At 46.1% G+C, this 13,506-nt stretch overlaps 1 protein-coding gene across 3 annotated transcripts; it reads right to left on the bottom strand.

Annotated features, from left to right (window-relative positions):
* Positions 1-400: 400 nt before the first annotated feature.
* On the bottom strand, positions 401-13,236 carry vezt (vezatin, adherens junctions transmembrane protein). Of its 3 annotated transcripts, none has more exons than XM_069700408.1 (12): positions 13,121-13,236; positions 11,741-11,878; positions 7,390-7,479; positions 7,097-7,281; positions 6,698-6,982; positions 5,736-5,893; positions 5,137-5,285; positions 4,437-4,804; positions 2,951-3,144; positions 2,711-2,820; positions 2,352-2,559; positions 401-1,472 (listed from the first exon to the last, which is right to left on the bottom strand). In XM_069700408.1, exons 1-12 carry the CDS (start codon positions 13,154-13,156, stop codon positions 913-915), a joined length of 2,481 nt encoding a protein of 826 aa, XP_069556509.1. In that variant the 5' UTR covers positions 13,157-13,236; the 3' UTR covers positions 401-912. The 3 variants fall into 3 exon arrangements, with proteins under 3 accessions (XP_069556509.1, XP_069556510.1, XP_069556511.1); XM_069700409.1 differs by having other exon boundaries at positions 5,736-5,881; XM_069700410.1 differs by lacking the exon at positions 13,121-13,236 and adding an exon at positions 12,670-13,091.
* Positions 13,237-13,506: the final 270 nt, after the last annotated feature.

The raw sequence follows: 13,506 nt of genomic DNA, 5'->3' as shown, positions 1-13,506 counted from the left end.
ACTGAATTTGAATGTTTTTAAGTTGTTCTAGGAGACACAGTCTGAAAGTGTAAGAGTATTTATTTCTTATTAATAAATAAGGCTGTTGTGAATTATTAATTAAGGCTGTTGTGGCCCCTTAAAATACATACAAAACTCATTTCTAAAACATACAAATGATGTATTTTCACCGCTTTTTTTAAACTTTTTTTTTTCCCCGATGGGACGAAATCTTTAATCGGTGTTTATTAATCTGTTCCTTTCTTACATTTCGCACTAACTCTATTCATCACTATAAATTTCATCCCCGTCCGTCTATCTATTCCTATTCCTACATCCTTATCTCCACATTCATATTAACATTCATATTCTTTTTTGGGTCTTTAACTTTTGTTTATTTTGTTTGAGTAGATATATTAAAATATTTTTTTTAATATTTTTTTTTTTAGGACATTACGTTTTCGAGCCAATAAACACAAACGGCCGAGCGGTCCGACCTGTTTTGTGTCTGAACGCACTCCTTCAGAGACTCCTGACTCGAACTCACACTGGAGTGTTTTAAATGACGGCGTCACACTTCAAACTGTAATTAAAAGCTTTTTTTTTTTTTTCTTTCTCTTACACATTCCTTGCGATGCCGCTCTCGTGTTTCCTCCCTCTGATTGGCCGTGATCAATATACAGGATGTGGATGTCACCGGGCAAAACTGCGGACATTCTGGTCTCCTGACCTCGACGCCGTGAGGTCACGGTTTCGTTGTAGTGGTTCTGGTTCCTGAGTTGTAAACAGCAACGGAGCAGTAACGAGTCGTGGGCGGGGACGGACGGACGGGCGGAGTTTGATGATGTAATACAGACCCATCGATTAAAAGACAATCAGACAGTAAATGCAGTCTCTGCTCGGCGCTTGTTTAAAGCAGCCGGGGTTCAATGTCTAGTTCTTCTTCTCCTCTTCTTCTTCTTCCTCCTCCTCCTCCTCGTCTTCGAACGTCTGCTCCTCCATGTTGATGAGCGAGTGCGAGCGAGCGGCCACCTGCGCGGCGAGGGCGGAGCTGAAGATGAGCGCCTGCGATCCGTGGATCTCCGTCAGTCTGTCCATCACGGAGACGGTGGGGACTCTCGGCTTCAGGAAGCAGTCCAGGCCGTTCTGGCCCTCCCCCTCCCCCCTCTCCTCCCCATCCTCCTCCACCACGCCGTCGTATTGGTGCAGCTCCGACTCTCCTCCTCCTCCTCCTCTGCTGCAGACCGAAGGTCCCCGTGACTCCCCGTCCTCCACACCGCAGCTGAACTCCGTGACGGGGTCGGGCGTCGCCCTGCCGTCTCTTCCTTCCTCGTCCTCCCCTTCGTTTCCTGCAGAGCGCTCCGAAAGGTGGTTTCCTGCTTCGTCGTCGTCGTCGTCGTCGTCGGTTTCCACGGAGCCCGCGGAGGACGGAGCGCCCGACGGCTTCGAGGCGCCGTCTGAGCTCTCGGCTTGACCCGAAGGCTTCACGGCAGCTGCAAAGAAACGCGACATTTAGAGTCACGACCGGTTTAAAGTTTTGACCTGCCGTTACAAAATCTGATCCGTTTTGATCCGGACGATCGATCAGAAGTCTGTGAGGAACCTTGAAAGGGCAACTACACCCTCAAATGCTCCTTTACGCCTCCCTGTAGGAGACCAAGTAGGGGGTCTAGTAGCTCCATGATGAGGGAGGTGGAAGCTGCTTAATAATCTGCGCATCGAGAGTAATCCACTATTATTGATTTAAAGCCTCTTTTTTTTTTGTCCGGAGTAAAGAAAATCAGTAAATACTCACATGTGCTGATTGATTGATTGACAGATAATTATTAGGCAGCTATGCTGATAAACAAGTTCTCAATCATTCCAGTTTTCCAAAAGATTTTCTGGTTTTCTCAGACTTCTGTGATGTTAAATTGATTATGTTGCTGCTATTTGAACACTGAACATCAAAGAGCAATTTAATCAATAACAAAAAAAAAATCATCAATAGCCTGAAGTGCAGCATTACGTTTCTCAAAAATAGGAAGGTAGTTCAGATCAAAAAGTAAAAGAGGAGGGTTCATCATGAATTATTGATAACTACATTCGTTTAGAGACGTTAACGTCAGCTTATAAAATGAGTTGAAACGATGAATTAATGATTAAAGTTTTAAGTCGGCACTGATACGATGCATTAATTCAGCAATGATGGATGACTCTATTAAAAACTCGTGCATCATTAACAACTTTACATGCATGCGTTTCCTGCAGGTTTGTACGTACTGATTTTGTGAGCCGTCATCCCGATTATCAGCAGAATCACAGTCCTCCTTATTTTTTTTATTTTCTTTAGCTAAAATCAGCCTCATTACAGGAACATATGTGGATCAGACCTTGGTCGTTGAAGAGCATCTGCTTCCTCTTCATCCTCTCGCCCTCTGACGCGCGGAAGCCCAGGACGGCTTTGAGCTCGGACAGGACGCGCCGGGACTCCTCCCGCTCCCGCCGCTGCCGCTCCCGCTCCTCCGGGGACAGCATGTCGGGCCACGAGCCTCCGCCGTCCCCGTCAGAGTCCGAGTCGGACACGTAGGCCTCCCACTCCTAGTCGGATGAAACAACGGGTAGAGACTGACGGCGGGGCAGCGAATTATCGGCACACAGGGGGAGGGGGAGGAAGGGGGGAGTCATCTCTTCCTGTCCTTTTTTATTTTTTACAGTAACATACGTCACAAGGTGGACATTTTGATCTCACCAGCTCCTCTGGCACCGGGTCCCGGTCCAGGATCAGAGGGTAGGACGGAGGAGGAGGAGGAGGAGGAGCAGGAGGAACTTCAAGTACAGGAGGAGCGCACTGCTCCGGACCTTCAGCACAGAGACGAGAGGAGATTTCACACGACTGCCAGGAACAAAACTAACATTCAGTGTGTGTGTGTGTGTGTGTGTGTGTGTGTGTGTGTGTGTGTGTGTGTGTGTGTGTGTCGACCCTGCTCACCTGGACAGGCGTTGGCCCGCCTCAGCATGCGCTCCACCTGGCCGATGGTGTCCTCCCAGCAGCCGGTGCTGGCCTGCATGTGCGGCTGCAGGTGGTGCAGCCGGTCGCTGAGGTCCTGGTAGCCGTCCAGCGTCAGCTCGGTCAGCTCCTTCGACACCATCAGCTTCTCCAGGTCGTCCTCCAGGATGATCATCCTGAGGAGGAGGAGGAGGAGGAGGAATGTTGAAGGCCTTGTACCGATCAGTAACACAGATACAGCTTCATACATGTATGTTTTGAATGAGAGCCCAACCAATACATCTGTAACGGGCTGCTGTTGGTCAATCACAGATATCAGCGTACATGTTGTCAGATATGAAAACTTTTTTTTTTTTTACAGACTATAATCCAGAAAAAGACGCTTGGTGCAAAATTCCTCTAATTTAGTTTTTTTTTTTTTTTATTTTAATTTTAATGACATGTATTCAATGAAACTGTCAAATACCCATTAAATATGTTTTTTTTTCGATACCCACATTTCTGTCGATATACTGTATATCGTTATTGGAGGTTTTTTTTTTAATTTCCTAATATTGGTGACATCATCGGCCCCCTAATGTATCCGCTGTAGATTTTTCACAGCTTCTTGAAAATCCAGTCAAAAATTGGGTTGTAAAGAGCGTCGACGTACACGTCGTCAGTTAAAATCCTCTCAACCGCGACGCCTTCTTCTCGTTAAAGCTTCAACAGACCGTTGTTAGAATAAAGTCTGGAGCCATTTAATCATAAGACGAATCAAAAGAGAGGTAGATGAATGCTTGTTCACGACACAAAAGGAATCCCACTGATAGAGTTTGCTGCTCTCTTTTTTTTTATTTAGCAAAATGATGTCATCAAAGCAACAATAGCAGCAGTAAGAGCTCCTTGCTTTGTAATAAAAGCTCGTTTTCATCAACAGCAGAATAATTATATGCTGCACATTAAGTCCAATGAACAAAAAGGCCTCTGAACTTTTTGTCTTTTTCAGTAAAAGCGGAGTGAATGTTGAGCTAGTTTTGTCTCATTCTGCTTCTTCGTGACTTCTTTGTTATTAACGAGATGACGTTTTCTTCATGAGAAGCACGAATCTCTCCATTTAGTTAAAAGGTTCGCAATTACATATTTTATCTTTCAGTCTTCTCGGGACTGAAAATTGAATGAAAAAGGATGCGATTTTAACTAATTTGGACTTTTATCATGTTTTTAATGTGAATGTAACGTAGAAATCTCTATAAAATTGTCTCTTTTTTTGTACAGTGTACGTCACTTGGCTGCAGTAACACATATTTAAGTTCTTGATGATGTTTTCTTTTCTGTGTTGTATTATTGCTGTGCTGCTGCACTGCCCCAGTTTCCCCGTTCTCCGTGTGTGTGTGTGTGTGTGTGTGTGTGTGTGTGTGTGTGTGTGTGTGTGTGTGTGTGTGTGTGTGTGTGTGTGTGTGTGTGTGTGTGTGTCTGTCTGTCTTACTCGCTCAGCAGGGCCTTGAGGTGCAGCTGCAGGCTCCGGATGGAGGTGTGCAGGGTGTTGAGCTCCCGGCACTTCTCCCGGGCTCGTCCGGTCCGGTCCGAGCCCGTCGTCCTCGCCTGGGTCTCGAAGTGCCGGTGGAAATCGTAGCTGCGCTGCACTTCGCCGAGGCAGCCGGCCAGAGCGTGATGGAGGGGTTCGGTCACCGCGACGACGGAGCGATGCAGCGGAGGAGGAGGAAGAAGAAGAGGAGAAGAAGTGTCTCCTTTGGGTCGGGCCTCTTCCTGTTCTTCTATCCGGTGCGGTGAGAGGAGAAGAGCCAGCCGACGGAAACATTCGGAGCTTTGTCCCACCCACAGCTGGAAGAGCATCTGCAGGAGGACAAACCAAAAAAAAAAAAAAACTCAGACGCATAACTTCATTTACAGCTTTAAGATCCAACGTGAAAAAAAAAAAAAAATGAAAAAATGAAAAAACCTTCATCACATCACCAGTAATATTCCGTCCTTTTTATGTCTTTGAGCATTCGCTCTATTTGAAGCTCTGAAGATAACGAGACAATCTGGTCAAAAACTAAATTTCTTCATACAAAACACAGCATGAAGTCGGACAGCGGAGAAGATTAAAACTGCTGCAGCCGACGTGTCGTCAGGATGAGCTTCGTCAGAGGTCTGAGCAGGTGTAACCCTCCCTCGGGCCTCACCTTCAGGGCGGGCAGGCTGTAGTCGTCGGTGAGCTCCTGAGCCTGCTCGTCGCCCAGGTGCTCGATGCCCAAGCCGAGGCCGAGGTCCTTCAAGGGCACCGCCGACACGTAGTTCGTCACGTTGTCGATCTCGGAGTTCAGCGGGAACGTTTTCGGGCGTTAAGGACAAACAACACTTTACCGTGAAAACATCTCTGGGCTGTTACACGTGTATTTAGTTCATGTTGGTTTTTGTAAATAAGTTTATGAAGTTCTCTGTCATGTTTCTAATGCAATGTCATTTTCAGCGTTCTTAACGACTGTTATCTCCAAAGGTAATCATATTTCCTTTTTACATTCCTCAGGACATGTAGGAACAAACACAGATGAAGCTAGATTGGATCACACCATTTCTACACGATGACACGTGGAAAAACAGTCAGTGGAAAAAGTTTGAAGCATATTTTGTTAATCTAAATATTTTTTTTTTTAAAAAAGCTCCTTTTAAGTGCCTTCACGAGTAATATCGAGGAAAAGATCAAAGTTTCAAAAAGTCACTAAAAACCCTAATAACATCACTAAAAAGAGTACCCCAAGTCCTTTTCCAGGTAAAGGATATGCCTTGAGCATGTGACAGGTGGCCCGGCGCGAGGCTCTAAAGGCCGAGCGGAGCGCCCGGTACAAGGCCTTCCTCAGCCCGATGAGCTGCTGGCCCCGCGGCACCACCCCCGGCCCCGCCCTGCTAAAGGAGCTGGCCGCACTCACCCTGTCGAGCAAACTTGACAAGTGAAATGTGATACAACTGTGGAGATGTCCCAGAGAGGCGGGGGGGCACACATACAACACTGAACAGCACGACACACAAACCGACGCGACGAGACTGAGCGTCGGAAAACAGGAAGACGAGACGACATCACATGCTGGTGAAGGTTTTTAATTATGAGTTTAGGATTTGGGGAAAGCTGATGAGGAGACTGATGCTACTCTCACGTACGAGGACGAAAGGGTGTATCATATCGTATCGTACCATTTCATCTCATATCATTTCAGTTCATATCATATAATTTCATATTGTTTCGTTAGTATCGATGAAGCCAACCGCCTGTTAGCTGAGCTTAGCTTAGCTCGAAGACTAGCTCTGTCCACGGGTAACAAAATCCTCCAACCGGCAGGTTTTGTTTCCTCCACACAACAGCCTGAGTTTAAAAAGGGGGATTTTGTTTCCTTTGGACAGAAGCAGGTCAGAGATTTCCCCATTTCACATTTACCTCACAAACATGAGAGCGGTATCAATCTTCTCATCTCACTCTTGTGAAGAAAGAGAATGAGTGTATTTCCCAAAACTACTAGAAATGACTTAAAATGATTCAGGAGCTACAACCCTGGACAGACAGAGGTTTTCTACAGACGATGCTGAAGCTACACAGGCAGGCGAACACTACTTTAGTAAAACTACTACTAATTAATGAGTGAATTGATTGAGCAGGCGTAAAACAATCATAGACGTAACATAGTATAAAAGCTCCGAGTCATGATGTGGCTGTGTGATGGGTAAGGAGGAGGTAAAAGGAGGCAAACTTACAGGGTGAAGCCTCTGGAGATGACCTCGGTCTCCTGCACCAGACGCAGCGATTTCCGGGACAGCCCGGTCAGAGTCTTGCTGTTGTGGAGCAGAGTCTGGAGCTGCGTGGCCCTGGTGTGGACGGTCCTCTGCATGCGGCCCTGTCGCCACAGCGAGACCCCCCTCAGTCCCACCCAGCCCAGCAGGGCCAGGCCCCAGGGGGCCGCGGCCAGGGGCCACAGGCCCTCAGACATGGAGCAGAGTCCCAGGAGGACGGCAGCCAGGCCGACCAGCCCCGCCATGTCCCTGAGAGAGGAGAGGAGACCGGGACGAGCGTATCAGGACATCTTCAGAGTTTTAGTTTGTGCTGGTGTTTCCATTATTTTGTCCACCTGCCGTGGGTCTGAGTGTTCGACGTACCATATGGAGGGCTTGGCGATGAGGCCGGGCCGCGGCAGGGCGCTCGCTCGGCTGGGTGAGCCGGAGGGCGACGAGCCGAGGGTCAGCAGACTCGGGTCCAACAGCTCGATCAGCTCCACGTCCTCCTGCAGCAGCACGTCCTGGTCCAGGATGCAGCGGACCGAGTACTGGCCGAACACGCCGTCCTGCGAGGAGGCGAGGGAATAATAAAAAATAAATAAAAATAAAAACGTGCGAATGTGGCGGCTGCTTTTTCAGAGCCGGCGTTAGTTGCCGTTTCTCTTTCTACCCACCAGCTGCTGCTCCAGCTTACGAGACGCGGTCGCCTGGTGAATCGGGCTCCATCTCCACAAGGCCTCGGCCATTCTCCATAACCGTCCTCCCTGCCGATCACACATGGCGGGAAGGGGGGCATTTAGAAAAAGTTTTCAAGTCGACTGGTTATCAACAATAATTTTTGCAAAAAAGTGACAAAATAAATTCAAAAAATGACTATTAAGAAGATTAAAGAGTAGGGTGTTAATTATTCTGACATTTTAGGTTAATTATCTATAAAACTATATCACATTTTAAAATCAATGTAAATTCACACAACATAAACATTTATTTTTGTCCCTTCATAGGACAGAATTTGGGCACCGCTGCTCGAGTCTCAATAACAAGCTCACACACACACACAAACACACTCATGGTCAAAAGGAGTATCCCAGGAGACAAACTCTTTCAGGCGACAACAATAAGTGCAATGTGTGTTTGTGAAACGCCCGCAGGTCTCATACGGCACCGCTGTCGCACAAAAACCCACAACGCTGCTTCACTCTGCTGCATTTCTACTTTGGTATTATAACCACTTTTCAGCACAGATAAAACTCTCTTTTTTCATCCTTTCGACGTAAAAAAAAGTCGACAGAGGGAGAAGGAAGGATTGATTTTTTTTTGATGCACAACAACAACAACACACGTCTTTCGGAGAACACACTTGTGTTTCATTTCTGTCTGCCGTCGCAGCACCGGAGGCTCCTCATGTAAACAGTGCGAGATGTACAATCACCAGAGAGCGGTCTAAAAAGAAACAAAAAAAAAACACTGACGTCTGGGTCCATTACAAACCTCAGGCTTTTCTCTAAATGTTTTTTTCCTTTTTCAAAATCCTAAAACAACCCCCGAACTGTGGAACATCTTGTCATGAATAGGATTTAGTGTTCGCACTAATCAGCTTACGGTGGTTTTGGAGGCAGCAATGCAACGCTTTGTTATGGTGGGACTTTCTTTTTTTTTTTCCTTTTAAAGTGTGTTGAGGCTTCAGTTCACTCTGTTTCTGTTAAAGTAAAAAAAAAAGACACAAACAAAACAGAGAAGCATCACAGCGTCATCGGAAGTGTGTGTGTGGTGCTTTAGCACGCAGCACCTCTGGTTATTGATCCAAACAGAAGCACAGGCGTATTAGTGTAAAGGCCGCAGTCGTATTGATTACTGATTGTAAACTGAGCGTCAGGACGGACACACACACACACACACACACACACACACACACACACACACACACACACACACACACACACACACACACACACACACACACACACACACACACAAAGACACAAAGTAGGCCACAACTCTGTTCATTCTCCTCTGTGGTATCAGAGCAGATAATCCCAGCAGAGACGATGATGTAAACACACACACGTCTACAGTTAATATCCGGGTTCGGCCTTGCTGATGCTCATCAGTATTCTGCCGCAGCTTTCAGACCCTCCGCTGACCGTCAGCATCTCAAGAAAACCCGACGTACAGATGTCGGAACAGGAAATGAGGCAGAGCGGCAGAGGTGTGTGTGTGTGTGTGTGTGTGTGTGTGTGTGTGTGTGTGTGTGTGTGTGTGTGTGTGTGTGTGTGTGTGTGTGTGTGTGTGTGTGTGTGTGTGTGTGTGTGTGTGAGACTGAGAGAGACGCGGCACTGAAAAAACTAATCAACGACAACTCTCACTGTCGATTAAGTGTTCAAAGACGCAAACCATTTGTTGGTTCCTCCTTCCTACGTGACAAATTTGCTGCTTTTCGTTGACTTGTATGACAATAAACTGAATATTTTGGGGGGGTTTTAAACTGTCGGTTGGTCAAAATGTGCCTTTTGAAGATGTCGTGCTATTTCTGGGGAATTTTATGAGAGACCTTTTAAACAAGTTTTTGATATTCTACAGACTAAATGATTAAATTAGACAAGCCAGATTGACTGGTTATGAAGATCATCGTTGGCTTGCAGCCTTACTTCTGTGACGAGAGAGGCTTCCTAATTAGAAGCCGTTGATTCGTTTTTTTAAAATTTTAATTTACTGAATACCTACGAAGAGTGACGCAACATTTCCCAGCCAATCAGAATTAAGAGTTTTCAGCGGCCACGAGGTGCATCTCTTTTCATTAAAATCTTAAAACAGAACTCTAAAAACAGTGTCAACAGTCAGATCAATTTACACGACCTCTAAAAACATATCCGGTCAAGGACACGCACACACGCACACGCACACGCACACACACACACACACACACACACACACACGCGCGCACGCGTGCCCCGTCTGAGTTCATCAATCACAATCTGGTCATGAAAAACAAACAGCTGTCTGTGGACGTGAACAAGGTGTTGTTGGCTCGGCTCCAGCTTTATCTGTGGCTCCAGGAAACGGATCACGGAGGGACGAGCCGAAAGCTTTCCTGCCTGAACCGAGTCCCTCGTCCTCCCTCGTCCTCCTCACAACAACACAGTACCAGAGAGGAAGCATGACACGTACGGAAAGTTCCTGAACGAAGGAAACGCGCCACCGCTTCCTGTCGCGGGGAGGAGGGAGACGAGTCATGTGACCCCGAGCTTCCCAGGACGCATTACTGGTCCGACTGAATTACTCGCAGGTCGCCTCAAATTTAACAGTCATTAACGAGTAGGTTAACAATAGAGCTGTTCGAACGCTCACGAGTTTTAATCCTTTGATTTCGCAGTTAAAAGTGCACACAGCTCCAGGGAAAACACATGGGAATATCAACACACACACACACACACACAGGAGGAGGATGCTCACAGGGGCAGGAGTCATGTCACAGACAGAAAGCAGTGTGTGTGCTCTCTGTAATCGCATTTGGACGATACCCTCTAGAAACCCGAGCGGCGGCAGGAAAGAGATGAGAGACGGATCGTCTGATCGGGCCGAGCGGAGAGAAGAAAACACCACCCGGGTCCGAGCGCAGGACGGTCGACTCGTCGCGTCTGCGTGTCCTCGTGTGACCGAAGCGAAGGGTGTTAACGCGGTTCACGCGCACAACAGCAGACGGTCTGTGGGCCCAACGTGGGTCACACTTCGGGATCGATAGTCAGATTAATTGGTTTCTGTCTGACTGCACGAGTCTAACAGCGGCAATCACACACACTGCCGTGGGTCAGGGGTGCAGAGGAGGATGGGGGGGCCCCATTAGGGACTCATCTTGACCTGACGGGGTCTTGTTTGACAGACAGTTTTATTGATTGCTCGTATTAAATGATCTACAGCGGGGGCAGGGGGAGGTTCAATATTGGTTCATCTGCAGACTATTTTCTCAATTAATCAGCCCATCAAATGTCAGAAAATAGTAAAAAAAAAAAAAAAAAAAGCCTATCCTATTATCCAAGAGTCTTTATTGATATGATCAAATGTACTATTTTGCCCGACAAAGAGCTCCAAACTGAAGAATAATCGGCTTACAGTGAAATAGAACAGAGAAAATTAGATCATCTAATCACATTAGAGAAACTGCAACCAGAGACGTTTTGGTACTTTAGTTTAAAAATGTCAAAATCAGTAGATTAATCAACGCAGCTCCAGATTAACCCATTAACAAAAATAGATAATCTGCAACAATTTCCTAAATTAATTGTTTAAGTGTTTCTTTGAGCCGAAATACCGAAAATTTACAATTCCACCATCTGAAAAGTGTTTGTTTACTTGTTTTCTTCGTCTTCACTGACAGAAAATGCTGTCTATTTTGGAGAGTTGGTTGGATAAAACGATTTATAGGCTAATCCATTAGTTTATTAATCCTCCAAAAAAAATGTAAGAATCAGTATTGTTATTGAATTATGCAATCTGTAAAGAAATCTACCATAAATTTAAACTGATAAATATCTGGTCATTTTCTAAAGTCATTACATGATGTACTGATGTAAAAAAAAATAAATAAAAAAAAAAACTGTCCAGGGACTAAAACAGCATTTTGATATGTTGACATGAATGTTTATTGACAACCATATTGTTAAACCAATAAATAAACGACTATTTGTCATTGATCAAAGTAACAACCACATCTCTAGAGATTTAAGAGGTGCATTTTTTTTTTAGCTTATAAAAACAATTTTAAGACGAGACCATCTGATTCTTTTCACCATTTGATGATTGGGTGGATGATCATGGCTGCATGTAAACCAGGTTTAATGTTTATGTATGCCGGACGCTGTTGTGATAAACCTTGATATAAAACTAATGTTTTATGTTGAAGTCTGTGGGACCAATAAAACCAAACATGAGACTAAACTAAGAAGATTAGTTGGAGAAAACAGGGAGATTTCCTTTAGAGAGGAGAGGTATGTGTGGCGCGTTGTACGGAGGATGAGGCGAACTCACTGCGGGTTTCTGTGGATGTTCGCCCGGAGAGGTGAGGTCTCCCTCTTGTCCGCCATAATCCTCCTCCTGTGATGCCGTCGGACATGCCTCGAAGTCTGTGTGCCCTAGATCGTGCAGGTACTGGAAAAGAGGGGAGTTCTGCAACGAGAGAGACAGACAGGCAGGTTGAGACAGCAGTTGAGGAATGACGGAGGGTGAAATGAGAAGGAGAGAAAATGTTGCGATAGATCGTCAGTCCGATTCGGGCAGAGCTGAAACTCATCCTGATTTGTTGAGTTTTTTTTTTTTTTTTTGCCCTAGTTTCTCCCAGTGGAAAACCAAAGGGGTCCCGCTGATTCCCTGAGCTGCTCGACTTTCCTTCGGGATCCATCAGCTGGAGTCGAGTCTCCACCCTCATCCTCATCTCCTCGTCTCTCATCCACGCAGTTTAGTCTTTTTATTCTGGCAGGGATTCTGACAAATCTCCTTCACATGCGAAACCTGCAAATCATCCGACACTAAACACAGATGTGAGGACTATCTTTAAGAGCCTCTTCAGGGAGGGGGGGGGGTAGGGGGGGCCACCCATGAATTCTTCCCCTCCTGCATGGAAACTGGACATCCGAGTCTAGTCACAAGTTATCATGTTATAATCCTGCCTTTTCAGAGAGAGGGATAAACCAGGGCGACGCTTGTTCTTGCCCCAGGACCGAAAAAAAAACAACAACAACAACAACAAAAAAACCAAAAAAAGAGCTCAGAATTAAATCAACCATGCAATAAGCAGAGAGACAGACAAAACACACCGTGCTAAAATATGTCCAGAAGATGCCTGACCCAGTTCTCCTGCAGCTGTTGCAGGAAAAAGAAAATGACTGTGCTGTTGTACTGGGCGCCTGATCCAACCCAATCACAATGAACTAAGACTCCTAGAATTACATACTACTCACATGCATTTTCACACGAAGTCGCAGCTCATGTTGTCACCATCCAGATGTCAGGTTTTTTTTTTTTTTTTTTTTTTTTTTCTTCCAGAACCGACGCATCGGACGTTGTCATCCCCACCCCACCTCGGTCTCCTAATAATGAAACACCGACACCAGTGCGCACTCCAGCCCGCCTCTCGTGACCGATAAAGCCCCTTCGGCAGGGAGTAGAAAGCGAGCCAAATATGTGTAATTTGTTCGGGACTGAGAAAAGCATGGTAACAAGGGGGGCGGTCGTTTTTTTTTGTTTGTTTTTGTTTTTTTTTGCTTAAGTAAGAGGCTAACACGCGTACTAGCTTGCGCGGCTAATGAATCGGCCAACCCGAACCGCCTTGTATTTACCGACGGACTCGCGCGCGATGACAAAAGCGTCGGTTATAAGTTTCGACGTGAAAACGGAGCGTTTGATACGAACCTCGAATACCACATCTTCGTCAAACTCCTCAGTCATTGCTCTCCGCCATCTATTACACGCAGCCCGTTTAGCATTCTGAAGTTGTAGGCGAGAAGTTGAGAAGTTGACGGTTAGCCGGTCGCTCCATCTTTGAATAAAAACTACACTTCCCACAATGCACCTCTTCTTTCCCTCCCCCCTCCCTTTTTTTTTTTTTTTTCTTCCTCGGGGAGAAAACGAACCAAAAAGCCGCTCGTGCCGCTCTCGAGCGCCTCAAGCGGTCGCGAGAGGTTTTTTTTTTTTTTTTGGTCGTCGTCCCGACCGTTTGGGAAAAGCCATGTAAGGAAATGGGAGTGTCACGTTAGCGAAACGCAGCGCGCGACTAACCGGAAATGGCCTTCAAAATA

The sequence above is a fragment of the Brachyistius frenatus genome, unplaced genomic scaffold, assembly GCF_029030835.1.
Source record: "Brachyistius frenatus isolate BFR_SWC_R1_liver_20210118 unplaced genomic scaffold, ASM2903083v1 Contig_33, whole genome shotgun sequence".
Lineage (NCBI taxonomy): Eukaryota > Metazoa > Chordata > Actinopteri > Embiotocidae > Brachyistius > Brachyistius frenatus.
This window is presented reverse-complemented; position numbering and strand designations above follow the sequence as displayed.

What these genes read in the sequence shown, in the direction of transcription:
- vezt (XM_069700408.1), bottom strand. Translation starts at nt 13,156, where the DNA reads ATGACTGAGGAGTTTGACGAAGATGTGGTATTCGAG. An exon ending in AACATCCACAGAAACCCGCA is followed by an intron (nt 7,480 to 11,740) that starts GTGAGTTCGCCT and finishes TGTGATCGGCAG; the next exon opens with GGAGGACGGTTATGGAGAAT. An exon ending in ACAGCCTGCCCGCCCTGAAG is followed by an intron (nt 4,805 to 5,136) that starts GTGAGGCCCGAG and finishes GTCCTCCTGCAG; the next exon opens with ATGCTCTTCCAGCTGTGGGT.